Source organism: Ahaetulla prasina, chromosome 2, assembly GCF_028640845.1.
Source record: "Ahaetulla prasina isolate Xishuangbanna chromosome 2, ASM2864084v1, whole genome shotgun sequence".
Lineage (NCBI taxonomy): Eukaryota > Metazoa > Chordata > Lepidosauria > Squamata > Colubridae > Ahaetulla > Ahaetulla prasina.
Window position 1 is genome coordinate 119,281,732 of NC_080540.1, and position 20,114 is coordinate 119,301,845.

Here is a 20,114-nt window from a genome sequence, read left to right on the forward strand (position 1 = left end):
ATCAATTAAAAAAAGATGTTGAAAAAATTGACATTTACGGTGCTTTAGAAAGCCTCATTTATATTTTCTTTTAAAGAAATGTCAGTACAATCTTTTGCATGTTTAATAGGAATAAATCTGAATTGTTTAATGGGACTTACTAAGCATATTTTAAACAGCAGCCTTTAATAATTAAATGATAACATTGCTCTCATTACAATGGGAACACTTGACTTTTACTTTTCTAGGAAAGGACAGAAATGAAAAACAAGTTTCATGTTGAATAGCAGGCTGAATCATGATAAAGTAAAAAGATAAATATTGTACACAGCTGATCTGTATTTATCTAGCAATTCGTATAGGCACAATGCAACTTGTCACTTAAGTTGTATGTTATGTTCTGACAAAATTATTCTTGATATTTTTGAGATGTGCTTATTTTAGTATTTTACTTTTAAAACACACATTTTTAACTTTGTAACTATATTGGTTAAAACCAAATACAATATGAAAAACATCAATGTACCAATGTTGGTATCAATGTGCTAACTATATATCAAATATAGAAAGCAATGTTAATCAATTCTAATCTAATCTTTGTTGTCCGCCCCCCCCCCCCGAGTTTCTGGCACAAAACATTATTTCTATACTAATGTTTTCCACCCATTTCATTACATTTGTATGAAGTGTGTGGTATGGTTAGAATAGGCATTAAACATTCTTCTTAAAGTCTTTTCTAAAATAACAAACCTAACAATGATGCAATTGTATCTATTTGATTTACAAGGAAAGGTTATGCTTTTTTCATATTCCACAGTAGACAAATAATTTAAAATGTGTAAATAGGAGACGAATTCCAAAATTGAAATGTTTTACATATCTATTATATTAGTTCTATATGGCTTTATTTCAAGCAGGTTAAAATTCGATGTTTGCAATGACTCTGAACAAAAATGTACTACAGAAAAACTTCAGATTTAAGAATAAAGGGCATTTTAACTTCAGCCAAGTAAATTTTGTGATCCTTCTAGCTTACACATTTAAATGTTCATACCCTAATAAGGAACACATTATTCGTCCATATAATTCAGTTTTATCTATATTGACTAAAATCAACTATGCATAATTTAAACACTTTTTCTAATCTACCCAGAAATTATAAGATTGAATCTTATAGTTTTATAAGCTAGGGTCTCTTGTCCAAGGGATTCTGCATTCTAGTTATTTGAATAGTGCAATAATAATTAATCTTAATAACCCCCTGGTGTTAGAGTCCCTAAAATAATAAATGTCTTGCTGAGTTAACATTTTCATTTAAGATTTTATTTGACCAGCATTTAAAAATTGAATTTCTTGACAGCATACAAACTGTGCCAGTTATTGGGAGCCCTGCAGAAATAGAACATTGCAGTGTCATAACATATTCCTGCTTCCTAACCTTCAAAAACAGAAGAATAAAAGTTAAAGAATTTAATGAAGCAGTCTTAAGGAAAGCTGTAAAGTACCTGAGCACGATTTTGTATGACTTACGGCAAGTTTTTCCCTTAGGTGAACAATTAAAAGAAGAGGAGTTCTAATGTACGCACCTTCATGGGTTGTGCAGATGTTGGGATAATCGGGGTGTGTGTCTGAGAGGGCTGAGGAGCGGAGGCTGAAGGTGGGAGGGGAGGAGGCAGTGCTGCAGGAGGCTGGGGCGGCACCACTGTCATTACTGGTGTCTGAACAATTAGGTCAGGGGTTAGAGAGGGAAAGGAATGAGTTGTTTGCACCGGCTGAGAATTCTGGGGTGGAGCCTGCGTCTGTGGTGGGGATGATGCTTGAGTTGCATTCTGTACCGCTGATGCTCCTGGCTTTGATGTCACTGTAAGAAAGCCAATCACAGTATATATAGCAAGTCTCTAAACATACAAATGGACATTTTGTTTTTTCATTTCAGACTTTTTAGTCTGAGAACTCATATTTGTATTTGAATTACAATACCATTTCTCAATGACTATACATATTACTATATAGTAGTATATAGTAAGACTGGAGACTATATAGACTTCAACCTTATTCTATTAACTAGTAAAGATAAACCATACATTTGAAAATACGTATTTTTCCTTCTTTCCTTTCTCCATTGTATTTTTGCAATGATGCCCATTTCCCAACTTTCAAACTAAACAGTCAGTGTAAAGCTTTACTTTCTGGAAATACATACTGCTCACCTAGATTTTATAATGAGTCAGCTTGCAGTTGCTGCACGAACCTATAGGTTACTTGAACATGGCTTTTACAATATAAAATATAATTGGCTGGATTCACGCAACATGCAGAGCAGTAAATTACAGTTTATACTCACAATGCTTGGATTCACACTACACATTAAGTCAAAACTCAACAAATTGTATTACAGCTGAGTACAATATACAAAACTAGCTTTTATCTGAAAGATAATTTTTCAAGTACAATTACATGCATCCACATAATAGCATTTGCTAGTTCAAACAAAGTACAAAAAATGAGAGTACAAAATACAGCAGATTAAATATTAATACCTGTTTCCTTCCTACCACGTCCTCTCCCTTTTGTTTGGACTATAACAATTTCTGTTTCTTCCTGGGTCATTTCAGAGATTTTTTGTAGGAAGAGTTTTTCTAGAGCTTCTGCCATCAAAACAATATCATCCCCTGGCTGAACAAATAAAAATATATAAAATCACACATATTTGGAGTTATCAATCTGAAGACAGACCAGCCATATTTTTGCCATTATAGAAATATAGCATGAAAGATGGAGGTTACTTTGTCTAGTTGTTATCAATGTAGCCTGCATGTGATCTTTGTAAGTAAGTTAGAAATCACAGTATGAGGCATTTGTTGCTTAATTCATGTGTCCCTCTGCATTAAGTGACTATAAAGTTTTACTATGTTGCTCTTTTATGCATTATAGCTTCACCTGTGTATTATATTTTGATTTCTTCATTTAAATGTTAGTTCCTCTTTTGTCATTAACAGATTAAAAAACTGTATAATCATTTTAGCTATCAACCATACAGGAGGACCGTTCAATATACAGCTTTATACATTTACTCTATCTCATGGTTACATTACTAATTTTGTGTGTGACCGAATGACAGACAGATACCCTGCACAACTAATTTACTATGGCTTTTTGTTGTTGTTGTGAAATGTAACAGTGTTCTGGACAGAAATTTAGGAGACTTCAAAGCACCTTTTCCCCTTATGTACTTATTATCTTTCAGTATGAAAAATTGTGGTGGACAGATTCATGAACAACTGATGGAAAAATTTGGATCTGAACCTTTTTTTTAAAACTGGCAACTCAACAAATTCCTTGCTTTTTGGTTATTTGTTGCTCTTTCTTTGTATTCATTTTTGCAAGGAGAATACTATGGTCTTCTGGATTTCCATTCACAAGGAAAACTGATGCCCCTGACTGATAGCTTTCCTAATGTAATGCTCAGGAACATAGCATTTTAAATATAACAAAATAATGATTTAGCAATCATGAAAAATTTCAAACCATTTTCATTCTACTCTCAGACTGTAAAATATGCAATCCTAATTGGCTTTTTCAGGGAAATAGTGATACAATAAAAATACAATAATAAACTACACATGTAAAGTACCAGAGGTTATGGCCAGTGAAACTCTTAAGCAAAGTAGCATTGATAAGCATGGAATTCTTAGATTTTGTCTAAAGTTTGAATTTTAAAATAAATTATATTTATGTAAACTAAGAAGTATGTAACCTGTCACTTAGAGGTTTACATAAGAACCTTTTGCTACATTCATTCATCTGTCACAATTTCAGACCTCCTCTGGAAGAGACTGTTTCAAATATCAGGCAAGAACAATCTGTTTCTTTCCTGTAGCCTGCTCTCGACAGAGGAGGTACATTCAAGGTATTAGACAGAAAAACATAAGTTTTCTCATTTCAGTCCAACAGGTTATCCCTGAGACACTATGGCCTTTTGAGAGAGAGGGGGAAAAAATTCACACCTGAAATAAATACACCGTTTTACCAAGGAAGGAAAGAAGGAAAAGAGCAACTTGTGTACCCAGATTTAAACTCCATTCTTAACCACAAAACTCATTACAAAATTCAATTATTTATTTATTTATGTGATGATGAGCCAGTCACACACTATTAGTTGAATATAGGTCACATGACTGCTGCTGGAGAAAATGGGGGGAGAAAGAGGAGCAACATACACCACCTTCATTACACCTTCATGTATTTATTGAATAAATACATCTGTACAAACTAAAAAACTGAAATCTCAAATTGGATACATAGGTGATACATCATTTGAAAGTCCAATTTATGAGAAAACTAACCTTATTATAGATGTAACAATTTGTAAACATTGTATTGAAGTCCTGGATACATTCTTGTGCATTCCAGTAGTAGTTATTCTCCAAGCGTTTCTTTATTGTTCCCATGTCCATAGGAGTTTTAATAATTTTGTAATAATCCTATGGGAAAATAAATATGGCAAATAAAAATTCCTTCAAGTTGCAATATATTTTCAAAAAATAAAACTTAAAATAACATTTTCCATATCTATGATGAGTTGTTGATGCAAATTATTTCATAACTGAGAAGCAAGCAATTTACAACCATAATTAGAGACCAAAATCTATGGTTGTTGAGTGAAGCAGTTATTAAGCAAGAACAATTTGACTGCTTCACTCAATAATTGCAATCTTGGTACTCCAAGTTGTAGTTGTTAAGTGATCTGCTGTGTTGTTAAAAATGACAAAACAAAATAGTTGCATGCCAGAGGGACACAGAAACCCTCAAGCAGGCAGCCTTGTCACTCTCAAAGAGGTTGGCTGAAAAAGGTCCAACTAAATATTCAAGCAGGATTTTGGTATACAGCATGGGGCATTTGCAACCAGTCTGGAAAGACAAGAGGGAGTTCTCTCGATTATAGATATAGCATGCCATGAAACAAAAAAAGTGTGTTTATTAATGAAGGTTTATGGGGTAAATTACATTAATCTAGCCGCTGTCACATTTAACTGGGTGAAGGAAGGATTTAATAAGTTGTGCAAATTCATTCAACCATTTTGACAATTATTGTAATTATTGTAATTCAGGGGGAGTCAATTTTAGCACTGTTTGAGGCTAAACACATATAGTCAGCTACATCACATAATCAACCAGTATCAATAGGGAATCCTTTTGGCACATGGCAGAGGCTTGTGACCTTCTCCGTAGCGTTTCTTGGGGAAGATGGAGGGAAGATCACAAATAGAGATCACATTCATGAGGTGCTTGGAACTCATTGTACCGTGTTTTCTCTAAAATGGGAAGCCTGATTTTTAAGTGTGCGCCTAATATAAGCCCTACTCAAAAAATAAGCCATGCACCGGAGGCAACGAGGGCGCAGGGGCCAATGGTGTCCAGAAGCAGCCACAGCCTGCACAGCAATGAGTTGATTACCTGTCTAAGCAGCAGGTGGAGGCAGAGGCGGGGATGCAGGTGATCTGGATGCACCAGGCAGGCCGCAGGAAAACCAAGAGTCAGTGGACCAGAGAAGGCGGGCGGCACGGGAGGCTCATCTTTGTGTCGCAGCACCAGACAAAGGCAGAGGTGCGGAGGGGAAGGCAGGCAATCCCAATGCTCCACACAGGCCGCAGGCAAGCTGAGAGACGTGAAGATGAGTCTCCCGAGCAGTCAGCTGCTCTCTCTGTCCCACCATCTCTTGGCTTGCCTGCTTGTTGTAGCTGCAAGCATGCAGAAGTGGCCGGCGGCCACATGGGGTTCTGCTGGATAGGGCTGCTGGAGCCACTGCTGCAAGGCAAGTGTTGGGGCGTGGATGGCCTGGCTTCAGGGCTCTCAATAAGCCGACACGTGGCGCATGGGACAGTGCTACATCCCCACCTTGTGGCAGTGGTAGTACTCCCAGGCTGGGTGGCCTCTTGGCCCATTGTGGCTGCAAGCAAGCAGAAGAAGCGGGCCTCCCATACATAGGAAAAAAATACAACTTCCCCTGAAAATAAGCCCTTGTGCTTATTTTGGAGCCCCCAAAAAAACATAAGACCGGGTCTTATTTTTGGGGAAACACTGTTAAGTATGAATAGGTTGCCAAGGGCTCATATCACAATCAGGTGACCTTGGGGGCTGCAATGGCTATAATTTTGGCCACGTATCTAAATCCATTCAGTGTCACTGTAATTTTGAACAATCACTGAAGGCAAGAACTGCCTATATTTTGTTCATCTGATAGTTCTACTTAGACAAAGTGTGGACTCTGTACCTAAAAAGCCATCAAACCAGAATTTTAATTATACTGACTAGACTGGGTGTGGCCAATTTTTTTTAGCTCTTCTCCTAAACCAATAGTTGAATATGCTGATTATTATCATGCCTGTTGGCAGTTTATAGCAACAGTAGGGCAATTTTTCCCCCTTACTACTACCTTACTATACCTTTTTTTTTGGAGTTCACTTAATGCAACTTTACCATAATCAAGTTAAAGACAAGTACTATAACTTTTAGGTTAGAATACTTCTACAAACAAAACAAAGAAATAAGCAGTATCTGTACTGTAAGATTTACTCCAGACAATTACACACTCAAGTACAAATGAAGACCAAGAAGCTTTAGGGCGTGTGTATGTATGTATAAATGTATACGCATATATACATAATTTTAATTCCCTAATTTAAAAAAGATAAAGAAGCAAAGAAAAGTAGAGAAGGTAAATTTTCCAAAACATAAATGGTTCCTTTTCCAAGTAAAGAGCAGATAGTCCTTGCTTAGTGATTGCCTGGACAGCAGTTACTATGGTGATGAAAAAGAACTCTGCAACCAATCTCCTCATTTATAACCTTTTCGCCATCTCTTTCTGTCACATGTCCATCATTAGTCAAGTAATGCATATTGGCCTGAGTAAAACTGTAAGAATAGTTATGCTTTTTCACTTAGCAAATGCTTCACTTAACAACCTGTGTTCCAGGCCCCAACTGCAGTTGCTAAACAAGGATTACCTGTATTCCAATTAAAAAACTGTTCGTTTGTCTAGAATTGGACAATGATTAAATCAAGCTTGAATAGGACAGGAAAAAGAACGGCCATGTCCCGTCTGAAACAGATTTTTAATTGGCGAATACAAATCACATATGGCTGTTACTATGACTTGCTATACATACACTTTACACATCTTTCTGTTAAGACAATATTGTGCTTATAATAAATATTTATTTAATACTGTTCATTCAGAGTGTAGAATGATACAACTTCTACTCAAGAAATTATGTTTCTAAATTAGACAGACAAGGCCAAAGGAATTGTATATCAATTGGTATGTCTAAAAGCACTGTTTTCGCAACTCTGTGGAATCCAATCTACTGAGTATATTATACTTTTTCATTTACTTTCTGTCCCTATTATGGCAACTAATATAATCTATCTATATTACCATCATTTTACTATGATCCTCTTTTGCTTCATATTCATATTTTTTAAAAGTAGCCCACAGCATGTTTTTGATGGTTTCTAATTTATCAGGAATTCTGAAGAAAATGTAACATACTGCGTTTTCATCCTCATAAAATAGCATATTTATAGTTTGTGGTTGTTATATATTCCAAAGCAAACCCAGTCTTTATTTGCTGTCCACAATTTTTAAAAAAAATTCACTTACATTTAAATGTCCTTTCTCCACGTTAGGTATACTTACAGGGAGGTTTAGCTTGACAGCATCCACAGGCTGCTGGAAAGGCCATGAAAACTGATGTTTCCATAGTGTCCTGAGCACCACTTTGAGTAGGTACTGTAGTTGGTTGGTCATGCGCTTGGGTTTACTAGGATTTGAGGTCTCAGGTGGAGATGGGTTAATGGCTGCAGGATTGCCTTGTTGGGGTTGGGTCTGTGCCTGTGTTGTAGACATTTGTGTAGCTTCTAGTCCATCCCCCATTACTGGCAAATTTCTCAGTCTTGTCCCAGGGCCACTCTCTGAAGACATGCTATCGATCCCATTGCATTCTGTACCAGTCACTCTGGAAAGCAAATTCATAAATTAATTGCATATGCTGCCCAAGTCCCAATGATGTTACAAATTATTAATAGATTTTAAAACAATGAACAATATAAAAAGCACACAAAATAAACAATGATGGGGGAAAACAAAGGTAGATAGGAATAAAGAAAATGTGGCTTCAATCACCTTTGCCAAAGGCCTGGGGAAATTAGGAAAAATTGATGAGCGGTGTCAGAAACACTGGCTCTAATACTAAGCAAAAATATGGCTGAGTGCAATTTTGAACCAAGGTGAAGTTAGTCACTAAATGGAGACTCCCCAAGGATGTTAAGTATATCACTTAGAACTCATCACAAAAAATATTAATGTAAGAAGACTGATCTGGTTTTCAATTAAAAAAAAACCAGAGCAGGCCAATATGCATTCATTTTTCTTCTAAAGAATATGGGAATATTAAGCAGATGGCTGATGGCATAACACTCATAAAGGTCCATTAAAAAGTTAAATCCTGTTTGTTTTCTCTAGAATATTCTTAACCTTCGTTCTTGCCCTTTTTCCCAGAGTGTCCCTTTCAGAAACATACGTGAACCTAAGATTCTTTTCAACAATTCACCAAACTGAAAATATTGTTTTAACAGTAGAATGATAAATATACTTTAAAAAAAAAAGCAGAGGCATAAGTTGTGTTGTGGATATCCTAAATTCCACATTTTTTCATTTTACAACCCTCTAATCCCTTTTATCAAGGTGGAGTCAGGATGACTGAAAAGAGCTGAGCATTTACTGCCCAGATGCCCTTTTTGACACCTATGCAGAGTTTGCAGCAGATATTTACTCTTTGTGCCCTAATAGAAAAACATCCGTAGCTGCCTAGGATTGAACTCTCAGCCTTCTGAGTGTGAGGCAACATCTTCACCTCTAGCCCACCCAGCCGTTCATCCTAAATTTCACATATATCTAAAAGACATTTTTAGAAAACAAAAGCTATAGTGATCTGCAATTCATTATGAAGTTTTGTTCACAAACACATGAAATAACGTATGAAAAGAAGCTCATCAGGACTAGATTTAGCAGTCCATCTGTATTTAAAAAACAAAAGCCATTCTTTTGAAGACAGCGAAGTTCACATTTTGGACAGAGAGCGCCACTGGTTTGAAAGAGGGTCAAATTGAACAGCCCTCTCTTAATAGAGGGGAGGGATATGACATCATCTATCTCCAATGTCCTTTCAGCAGTTCTAAGAAGGCTCCACACCCATTTGCACCACTCAGGTGACCCTGAGGACACAAACCTCCAGGTGGCCTCAATGACTCTCTAAAAAGAATGCAAATGACCAGCTGTCTGCCAAGGAGTATAAATGATTCTGTTCCCCATCTAGTCAGAGCTGAAGAAGCTTTTTGGATGAGAAGTTAACTCATCCAAGTTGACAAGTCAAAGTTAAGTTGACTTTGTAAAATATACAAATAGAATGAGACTATTGCCTTATTGAGTCTTCGGAGAAGGCGGGTATAAATGTAAACAAAAAAAAAAAAAAGTTAAATCCTGTTTGTTTTCTCTAGAATATTCTTAACCTTCGTTCTTGCCCTTTTTCCCAGAGTGTCCCTTTCAGAAACATACGTGAACCTAAGATTCTTTTCAACAATTCACCAAACTGAAAATATTGTTTTAACAGTAGAATGATAAATATACTTTAAAAAAAAAAGCAGAGGCATAAGTTGTGTTGTGGATATCCTAAATTCCACATTTTTTCATTTTACAACCCTCTAATCCCTTTTATCAAGGTGGAGTCAGGATGACTGAAAAGAGCTGAGCATTTACTGCCCAGATGCCCTTTTTGACACCTATGCAGAGTTTGCAGCAGATATTTACTCTTTGTGCCCTAATAGAAAAACATCCGTAGCTGCCTAGGATTGAACTCTCAGCCTTCTGAGTGTGAGGCAACATCTTCACCTCTAGCCCACCCAGCCGTTCATCCTAAATTTCACATATATCTAAAAGACATTTTTAGAAAACAAAAGCTATAGTGATCTGCAATTCATTATGAAGTTTTGTTCACAAACACATGAAATAACGTATGAAAAGAAGCTCATCAGGACTAGATTTAGCAGTCCATCTGTATTTAAAAAACAAAAGCCATTCTTTTGAAGACAGCGAAGTTCACATTTTGGACAGAGAGCGCCACTGGTTTGAAAGAGGGGTCAAAATTGAACAGCCCTCTCTTAATAGAGGGGGAGGGATATGACATCATCTATCTCCAATGTCCTTTCAACAGTTCCAAGAAGGCTCCACACCCATTTGCACCACTCAGGTGACCCTGAGGACACAGATAAACCTCCAGGTGGCCTCAATGACTCTCTAAAAAGAATGCAAATGACCAGCTATCTGCAAGGAGTATAAATGATTCTGTTCCCCATCTAGTCAGAGCTGAAGAAGCTTTTTGGATGAGAAGTTAACTCATCCAAGTTGACAAGTCAAAGTTAAGTTGACTTTGTAAAAATATACAAATAGAATGAGACTATTGCCTTATACACTGTAAGCCGCCCTGAGTCTTCGGAGAAGGGCGGGGTATAAATGTAAACAAAAAAAAAAAAAAAGAAGTTAAATGTTTTCAAACAAAAACCAGAAAGTCCAGTTGCCTCTTGAAAAGCATCTTTGGGATATTTTGATAAGAAGTGTAGTGGGTTTTTTTTTTAATGATATACTCAACTTTCGATAAGAAAACTAAACAATTCAATGCTTGTAATATTGTCATCCTAAATTATAGTTAACATTTATAGAATTAGAATGTTTTATTTTTATTTTCTATTCTCAATAATCTATGCTACTTAATAATAGACGTTAATATATTTTAAACATATTATACAAACATACTTTTTAGGACATTGCTTTTAGGGATACATTATGGGTATGGTTAGTATTTATTGAGTTTTATTCATTAACCATTTTATTATTTTAATAATAATAATATCAGAGTTGGAAGGGACCTTGGAGGTCTTCTAGTCCAACCCCCTGCCCAGGCAGCAAACCCTACACTATTTCAGACAAATGGCTATCCAACATTTTCTTAAAAATTTTGTTATGGGTCATGTTTTAAAAGCCGCGAGAAAAATTCCGAAAGGCTAAAATCATGAACTTAAATTTGATAGCAGTAATGGAAAGTCATTTTTTTTCTCTTTCCTATGCTTTAGTCTTGCATTAAAAAAAACGCTTCAACAATATTTTGTACTATAAGAAATTGCGTTGAATACTATTCTTACAAAGCACTGCAGTATAGAAGACACCCAGGAGAGGGTGCCAAAAGAATAGAAAACATTATCAAGGACATTCAAGTTCACAGTTCAGAATTTTGTGTCTGCTAGCTACAACTTACAGATACCCATTTTAAATGTTTTGCTATAATGTTGGGCCTTAACTGTCTTGTTGAGATACTATTTTCCAAACTAGCAACTGTTTGGTTACTACCAATAATTAAAAGCCCAAAACATCTAAAAGGTAGAAAAGGGAATGGGTCAGCTATACTGGACTTAATTCTTACTAACAGAGATGAAATGATACAGGGAGTTGAACTTAAAGGAACTTTGGGGGAGAGTGATCATGTCATACTGGAATTCAATAGAATAGAATAGAATTTTTTATTAGCCAAGTGTGATTGAACACATAAGGAATTTGTCTTGGTACATATGCTCTCAGTATACATAAAAGAAAAGATAACGTTCATCAACAATTCTAAGATACAACACTTAATGATAGTCATAGGGTACAAATAAGCAATCAGGAAACAATCAATATCAATATAAATCGTAAGGATACAAGCAACGAAGTTACAGTCATACAGTCATAAGTGGAAGGAAATGGGTGAAGGGAACGATGAGAAGATTAATAGTAGTGCAGATTTAGTAATAGTTTGACAGTGTTGAGGGAATTATTTGTTTAGCAGAATGACCAGATCTAAAATTACATCCCAGAGTTCTGAAAGAGGTGGCGGACGTGATCCCGAAACCACTGAACAATATCTTTCAAATATCCAGGAGCACTTGGAACTACAAGAGGAATGGAAAAGAGCTGATGTGGTTCCCATCTTTTTTTTTTTTAAAAAAGGAAAATAAAATGGATCCAGGAAACTACAGACCTATCAGCTTGACATCAATCCCTGGGAAGGTCCTGGAAAAGATAATCAAGCAACGGATCTGTAAACACCTGGAACCAGAGTTATTACTAGAAGCCAACATGGGTTCTAGTAACAGATCATATCAAACAGATCTTATTACAAGGCTCCCTTCCTAAAACTGGGGACTGAGTTTATAAAGTATAGTCAAATGTACTTACTTGGAAGTAAAGTTTTATGATAAATTTGTTTAACTATGGAGGGTAAGCAAACATTCCAATCAGAACCACAAAAATGATGGCAGAATTTTTGGTTGAAAAATACCTTAACACTGTACTGTTCCGTAGGTTTAATATACATTAAAAGTGAACAAACAAAACTCCCCTCCTTTTTCAAGAGGAAAAATTGAAAATCGTATCTTCCAGAAGTCTTCTGGTCTCAATTTCAATTGTAAACAAAACAAAACAAAAGTATCACTGAAAACTAAACTGTAGTACCATATTAAAACATAACTGATTTGATTTGTTTGAGCACAGCAGTAGCAGCAGAGTTGTGTAATTATAGTTGGGTAAAAAGTATCTTGCAAATGCAAGTGAAGGGGCGTTGGTCTTACTTGATACGCTCCTTCTCATTGGGTGGATAGCATCAGGAATGGGTTGACCTCGTCTGCTTAGCTGATTGGACAGAGTCTGTCAGAGCTGTTAGGACACGCCTCTGTTGCTAGGGCTCCCCAGCTTTTGACGAAGACGAAGTGACAGACTCGACGTGTCGTGCTCGAAGATCCTTCCCTTCACGGACTGAGGACCAGATGGTTTTCAGGGTGGGGTTGGATGCTATCTCCATCCAATGAGAAGGAGCGTTTCAGGTAAGACCAACACCCCTTCTCCATAGTGGTGGAGATAGCATCCAGGAATAGGACATACCAAAGCTTGCTGTCCGACAGGTGGGCTGCAATCTGGTCCAAAGTCCCTTCTTCCGTATGGACATGTTGAAGCACTTGCCGGCCAAATGCTGCCTCCGCCAAAGCAAAGATGTCCAATTTATAGTGCTTGATTAAAGGGAAGAAGAGGCTCAAGTTGCTGCTGAACAGACCTCTGCTATAGAGGCCTGCATTGCCCCCGCTGCAGTTGTAGCCACGCTCCAGGTTGAGTGAAAAGTTTTTCGGGAAGGTCTTAGGAGGGCCTGCAATTCATAGGCCTTGGCAGTGGTTGACCTAAGCCATTGTCCCACAGTGGAAGGGGTGACCCTGTTGCCCAACGTGACTGGCTGGAACAAGACAAACAGGGATTCTGTTTCCCTTAGGTCCAAGCAGTCTGCTTGATATAGAGGTGGACTGGGTGAAGGCAGAAGTTAGGCAATATCAGTTCCTGTGCCCTGTGGAACCAGGTGTTCACCTTGGGTATGAAGGAGGGATCCAACCACAAAGTCATTCTATCTTTGTGAAAGACACATAGATCCTGCCTCACTGACAGAGCTGTCAGCTCAGATACCCTCTTGACCGATGTAATGGCCATGAGGAATGCCACCTTACATGTCAGGCAGCTCAGGCTGGCTGATTTTAATGGCTCGTATGGGGCCCTGGGGAGGGAGATCAAGTCCTTGGACAGGTCCCAAGAAGGGTACTTGTGCACCAACCGGGGGACATAAGTTGGTCACGCCTCTGAGGAATCTGCGGACCGTGGGATGTTGTGCAAGAGATTCCAGTGATCCACACACCAATACCAAGGACAGTGCCTCTACATGCCTCTGGATGGTATTGGGCGATAGCCCTTTATCCTTGTCTTGATGAACCAGAAGGAAAATTGTCTCCCCCTCAGAACGCTCCTTTCAAGTGCCAGGAGGTCAGTTGGAGCCACTGTGGGTTCTGTTGTGACCCAGGCCCAAGTAGGTAATATGAAACTCAATCAATGTAAAAACAAATAAACTTTATTAGGGCAGCTGAGAATTAATTCATTCTCAGCGCAGTCCAACTAACTTAAAGCAAATTCCTCCCAACACAATTCCTCAGTCCTATCACCAACCTTGGTCCAATTAGGCAAACTGCCAAAGGCCTTTCTTGGCAAAAGTTCAGAAGACACCGATACAAAACAAATGCAACAAGACAAAGCTATCAATGTTGTTTTCCGGCAAAGAGCCCAAACACCGTTGCTGGTCTTTTAAGCCTTATGGGAGGGGCCAATCATCTCTTGGCCCTACTCCTGAGTCATCCTCTTTGCTTGAGCTGCTCTTGCCTTCTGGCAGCTCTTCTCATGCGTGCATTAGGAACAGGCTCCTCCTGTTCCTCTGCCTCACTACTGTCAGCCTCTGGAGGCTCTGGAGTCCGCACCTTACTCCCCGATGGCCCTGGCCCCACCTCTGCCTCCGATGCAGAGCCCTCATCCAGGCCTTCCCCAGCCTCCAGGACTGGCCCGTTCTTCCTCAGCCTCATTGCTGTCTGACTCTGTTGCCAGCTCCGCAGGCTGCTGGTGGACCACAATAAGTTCGGGTGGACTAAGGCCCCCTGGCTGAGGGAGATCTCATGCTGAGGGATTTTCCAAGGCCGAGCTACCGATAAATTTATGAGGTTGGCAAACCAAGGTTTTCTGGGCCAGTGGGGGGCCAGGAGTAGGACTTCTGCTTTCTCCTTCAGGACCTTCCTGATCACCCTTGGAATAAGGGGAAGAGGAGGGAAGGCATATAGTAGTCCTGGAGGCCATGGGCTGCGGAGAGCATTGACTCCCTCCACTCCCAGTGCCAAAACCTGGCTTAAAACAGAAGGGGAGCCCGAAGCTCCGCTTAATGCTGTAGCGTGGCTGCTGTAATGGGAGTGCTACTGCTCCAGGCAATATGCTGAGATTCTGGGGCTAATGAGAGCGCAAAGGTCCACACCTGCTCCTGATGCCGTTTGCGAGAAGTGCAAGGGTGCCTGTCACTTTAAAAGGTCAGGTGCCATGGCACAGGGCTCTTCTTGGAGCACAAAGGTCCTGCAACGTCCGCCCAACTCCAGCAATGACAAGAGCGCGAAAGCTCCACTATCCGGCCTCGTTGTCAGTCAAATTGGGAACTCGAAAGTTCCTCCGTCAGTCTTAAGGTTGGGATGTGAGAGCTCTACTGTCCGGCTTCCCTGGCTGTCAAATTGGGAGTGCAAAAGCTCCACTGTCTGATGGCAAATGTTTACAGTCCTGACAGGACAATCGTGGGGTTAGCTGTGTGGGAGAGGACCCTGCCAACCGAGAAGACCCACTGTCCATTGGTTTGAGGCAAAGCCCTCGCTGCTGAGGTGACCCCAGTGACTCAACCAGATTTTGGGAAATCAGCTGGGCTAAACACTCACAAAAATTGAAGAAAGCAATGAAGAAAGGATCCAGGAATGTTCCCATCAAAGGTTTGGAGAAAGGCCTTGACACATCTGTCCTAGCTGAGGGACTGAGTCAAAAGCTGGGAAGCCCTAGACACAGAGGTGTGTCCTAACAGCTCTGACAGACTCAGTCCAATCAGCTAGGCAGACAAGGTCAACCCATTCCTAGATGCTATCTCCACCACTATGGAGAATAATTAATCTATGAATATTCCTATGCCTCCCGCCAGCTCTAGTAAAAAAAAAGGCAGCCCTGCCAGCACATGCAAGAGAAATTCAGCAACTCAAGTAACATATAAATATTCTTAAGCTAGGAGGTGGGTGATGTGGAAGAGAAATGAGCATGTTTTAATAGTGCTGCAAAACCAAGGCTTTGTTGTTTTCTATTGCATTATGTCATGGCTTAAACCAATATGTGTGTAGGAGGGGGAATCTTCCGAGAAATAATGTATTTTTGTAGTGCTAAACATGTGAAGAAGTCACATGTAAAGATATAAGTGAATGCATGGATCATGAATGCCATTCAATTAAAACACTTTGGCGGTTAATGCATTTTGTGCAGTTACCCAATTGCATAACTTATTAAACAAGGCATGGTTTAAATAGATGTGTATTACAAAAATAACAATTCCTGCAGTTCATTGTTTGGCTTAGAAATATAAACACCTACCCAGAAAAACAAATGCATTTTAAACATTACAGATAATCTGGGGTTAGCTGTATCCAGGAGACTAGAGATGGAAAAGGGAATTCAAGTGTCTATGGAGATTCTCAGTCATCCAGGTCATGTTATCCCAAAGGTACTTTTTCAAGAGGCAACTGGACTTTCTGATATTTCTTTGAAGATGTTCCGCTTCTCATCCAAGAAGCTTCTTCAAGATTTCAAGAGAGTAAGACACTTGCTCTTTTAAACTTTGAGAGCATGTGTTTATGCAGACAGTAGAAAAGTCAAGCAAAGGAAAGATTATCTATAGAAATTGCTTGGGTTATTTTCTCCCCAACCCCCTTGCAAAGTGGAGAGATTGGATAACAAAAGATTTCAAGAGAGTAAGACACTTGCTCTTTTAAACTTTGAGAGCATGTGTTTATGCAGACAGTAGAAAAGTCAAGCAAAGGAAAAACAATAGACAGCCAGTGTAGTGCCTATGGTGCTGGCCTAAAAACCAGGAAGCTTCTCTTAAGCATAAAAGCAAGATGGGTGACTTTGGACTAGTCATTCACTCTTGGCCCAACCAACTCACAAGGTTGTTGTGGAGAAATAGGAAGCAGGAGTATTAGTTATGTTCACTGCCTTTTGATATATATACAAAAATCTAGTAACAATTATGATGGCTGAAGCAGAAAAATTCACATTTTGGAATGATTGAGAGAAAACCTAACCTTAGTCAAACTGGCTGCTGTGGCATGAGCTGAACAGAGCAGTTCATACAAGACAGTTAAAATACATATAAATATTCTTAAGCTAGGAGGTGGGTGATGTGGAAGAGAAATGAGCATGTTTTAATAGTGCTGCAAAACCAAGGCTTTGTTGTTTTCTATTGCATTATGTCATGGCTTAAACCAATATGTGTGTAGGAGGGGGAATCTTCCGAGAAATAATGTATTTTTGTAGTGCTAAACATGTGAAGAAGTCACATGTAAAGATATAAGTGAATGCATGGATCATGAATGCCATTCAATTAAAACACTTTGGCGGTTAATGCATTTTGTGCAGTTACCCAATTGCATAACTTATTAAACAAGGCATGGTTTAAATAGATGTGTATTACAAAAATAACAATTCCTGCAGTTCATTGTTTGGCTTAGAAATATAAACACCTACCCAGAAAAACAAATGCATTTTAAACATTACAGATAATCTGGGGTTAGCTGTATCCAGGAGACTAGAGATGGAAAAGGGAAATATCCTCATTAGTTTGCTGTTCTGGTACAATAATCCATGTCATGCTCTTAAAGCAGGGGTCCCCAACCTATGGGCCACCGCCCACTAGTGCCATGAGAAAATTGCAACTGGGCCACAGAAATGGCCAGCAAGTGCACACACAGGCAATCTCACTTGCGTGAGTAGTGGCCAAGCACATGTGCTGCATTTGAGTGAGCAGCAAGCGTGTGTGCAAACTGCTTGTGTAAACGGAGCTGCATGCATGTGTGCTTGTTGTCCACTCACATGGAACAATTCCACCCCACTCCCTCCCCAACAGTCTGCAAAACTGGAAACATTGGGGAACACTATCTTAAATTGTTAAACATAGTCCAGGGTGCAAAACAGTTGAGGATTCCTCGTCTTGGTATTCCTCTCATGTAAATACAAACTTCCAACATTAATGGTTGTAGTTTGAAAAATATTCAATTTGTTTCAACAGATTTAGCATGCAAATTGATTTATCAAAATATTTTATTCTGAATTCACTCTCGGCACTTGGCAATGCTCTGAAGGAGAATGGATGGTGCGGCTCCTGTTTACCTTGCAACCTACCCTGCTGGCCTCCCACAAGCAAAGTCAATAGGGAAGCCAGCAGGGAAGGATGAAAATGGCTATCACATGAATAGGTGCTGCAATAGTCATAAGTGTAATTCAGTTGCCAAGCGTCCAAATTGCAATCATGTAATCATGGAGGTGGCTTGAGGGCTGGGACTTTGTCAGGCAGTGAGATGGGGTCCTCCACCCACACCATCATTCTGCTTCCTCTGCCAGCTCAGCAAAACTCTATCACTCTGCTGAAATCTCTTTCTCTTCAATCTCTGCTCTACAGAGGTAGGGGGAGAGAAAAAGCAAGCAACTTCTGTAGACAATCCTTTGCATGACCTTTTTCCACTATCAGCATGATCACAATGCTTTCACTGTGTAGAAGAGCAAACAGCTTACTCATTCTCCAATCTCTCTGCTCTGCAAGGGGGTATGGAGGATCAAGCAAGAGAGAGATTCTTTACAAAAATCGCCTGCTATCCCATCCACCCCTGCAGAGTACAGACATTTGAGAAAAAGAAATTTCAAGAAAATAAGCTATTTGCTCTTCTATGCATCTAAAGCAATGTGATTGTGCCGGCAGTGGGAAAGGATCAAAGAAAGGATTCTTCCCACTCTCTTGCAGAGCAGAGAGACTGGAGAAAAGGGAATTCAAGTGTCTATGGAGATTCTCAGTCATCCAGGTCATGTTATCCCAAAGGTACTTTTTCAAGAGGCAACTGGACTTTCTGATATTTCTTTGAAGATGTTCCGCTTCTCATCCAAGAAGCTTCTTCAAGATTTCAAGAGAGTAAGACACTTGCTCTTTTAAACTTTGAGAGCATGTGTTTATGCAGACAGTAGAAAAGTCAAGCAAAGGAAAAACAATAGACAGCCAGTGTAGTGCCTATGGTGCTGGCCTAAAAACCAGGAAGCTTCTCTTAAGCATAAAAGCAAGATGGGTGACTTTGGACTAGTCATTCACTCTTGGCCCAACCAACTCACAAGGTTGTTGTGGAGAAATAGGAAGCAGGAGTATTAGTTATGTTCACTGCCTTTTGATATATATACAAAAATCTAGTAACAATTATGATGGCTGAAGCAGAAAAATTCACATTTTGGAATGATTGAGAGAAAACCTAACCTTAGTCAAACTGGCTGCTGTGGCATGAGCTGAACAGAGCAGTTCATACAAGACAGTTAAAATATATCAATGAATTGAAGCAGTTCTGTAAAGAAGAAAGGGCCAAAATGCTTCCTAGTAAATATGTGAAACTGATGAGATAAAGGAAGCATCTGATTGAAACTTCTATTAAAGGAGGTACAAGTTACGAAATCTCAGTGGCAACCTGGGACTGGGAGCTGCAGCAATTACGAAAATAGCTTACTCTCCTGAAATCTCTTTCTCTTCAATCTCTCTGCTCTACAGAGGTAGGGGGAGAGAAAAAGCAAGCAACTTCTGTAGACAATCCTTTGCATGACCTTTTTCCACTATCAGCATGATCACAATGCTTTCACTGTGTAGAAGAGCAAACAGCTTACTCATTCTCCAATCTCTCTGCTCTGCAAGGGGGTATGGAGGATCAAGCAAGAGAGATATTCTTTACAAAAATCGCCTGCTATCCCATCCACCCCTGCAGAGTACAGACATTTGAGAAAAAGAAATTTCAAGAAAATAAGCTATTTGCTCTTCTATGCATCTAAAGCAATGTGATTGTGCCGGCAGTGGGAAAGGATCAAAGAAAGGATTCTTCCCACTCTCTTGCAGAGCAGAGAGACTGGAGAAAAGGGAATTCAAGTGTCTATGGAGATTCTCAGTCATCCAGGTCATGTTATCCCAAAGGTACTTTTTCAAGAGGCAACTGGACTTTCTGATATTTCTTTGAAGATGTTCCGCTTCTCATCCAAGAAGCTTCTTCAAGATTTCAAGAGAGTAAGACACTTGCTCTTTTAAACTTTGAGAGCATGTGTTTATGCAGACAGTAGAAAAGTCAAGCAAAGGAAAAACAATAGACAGCCAGTGTAGTGCCTATGGTGCTGGCCTAAAAACCAGGAAGCTTCTCTTAAGCATAAAAGCAAGATGGGTGACTTTGGACTAGTCATTCACTCTTGGCCCAACCAACTCACAAGGTTGTTGTGGAGAAATAGGAAGCAGGAGTATTAGTTATGTTCACTGCCTTTTGATATATATACAAAAATCTAGTAACAATTATGATGGCTGAAGCAGAAAAATTCACATTTTGGAATG

The 20,114-nt window shown here is 39.2% G+C and overlaps 1 protein-coding gene across 7 annotated transcripts in view; it reads right to left on the reverse strand.

Annotated features, from left to right (window-relative positions):
* BRD4 (bromodomain containing 4) overlaps positions 1-20,114 on the reverse strand; it is a 108,072-nt gene that overhangs the window by 39,240 nt on the left and 48,718 nt on the right. For all 7 annotated transcript variants that reach the window (XM_058174193.1, XM_058174187.1, XM_058174190.1 and 4 more), the window contains 4 exons: positions 7,679-7,997; positions 4,326-4,463; positions 2,520-2,655; positions 1,566-1,840 (listed from right to left, as the gene is read on the reverse strand). In XM_058174193.1, coding sequence (XP_058030176.1) covers positions 1,566-1,840; positions 2,520-2,655; positions 4,326-4,463; positions 7,679-7,963 — 834 coding nt within the window. In that variant the 5' untranslated portion in view covers positions 7,964-7,997. The remainder of the gene's footprint in view (positions 1-1,565; positions 1,841-2,519; positions 2,656-4,325; positions 4,464-7,678; positions 7,998-20,114) is intronic.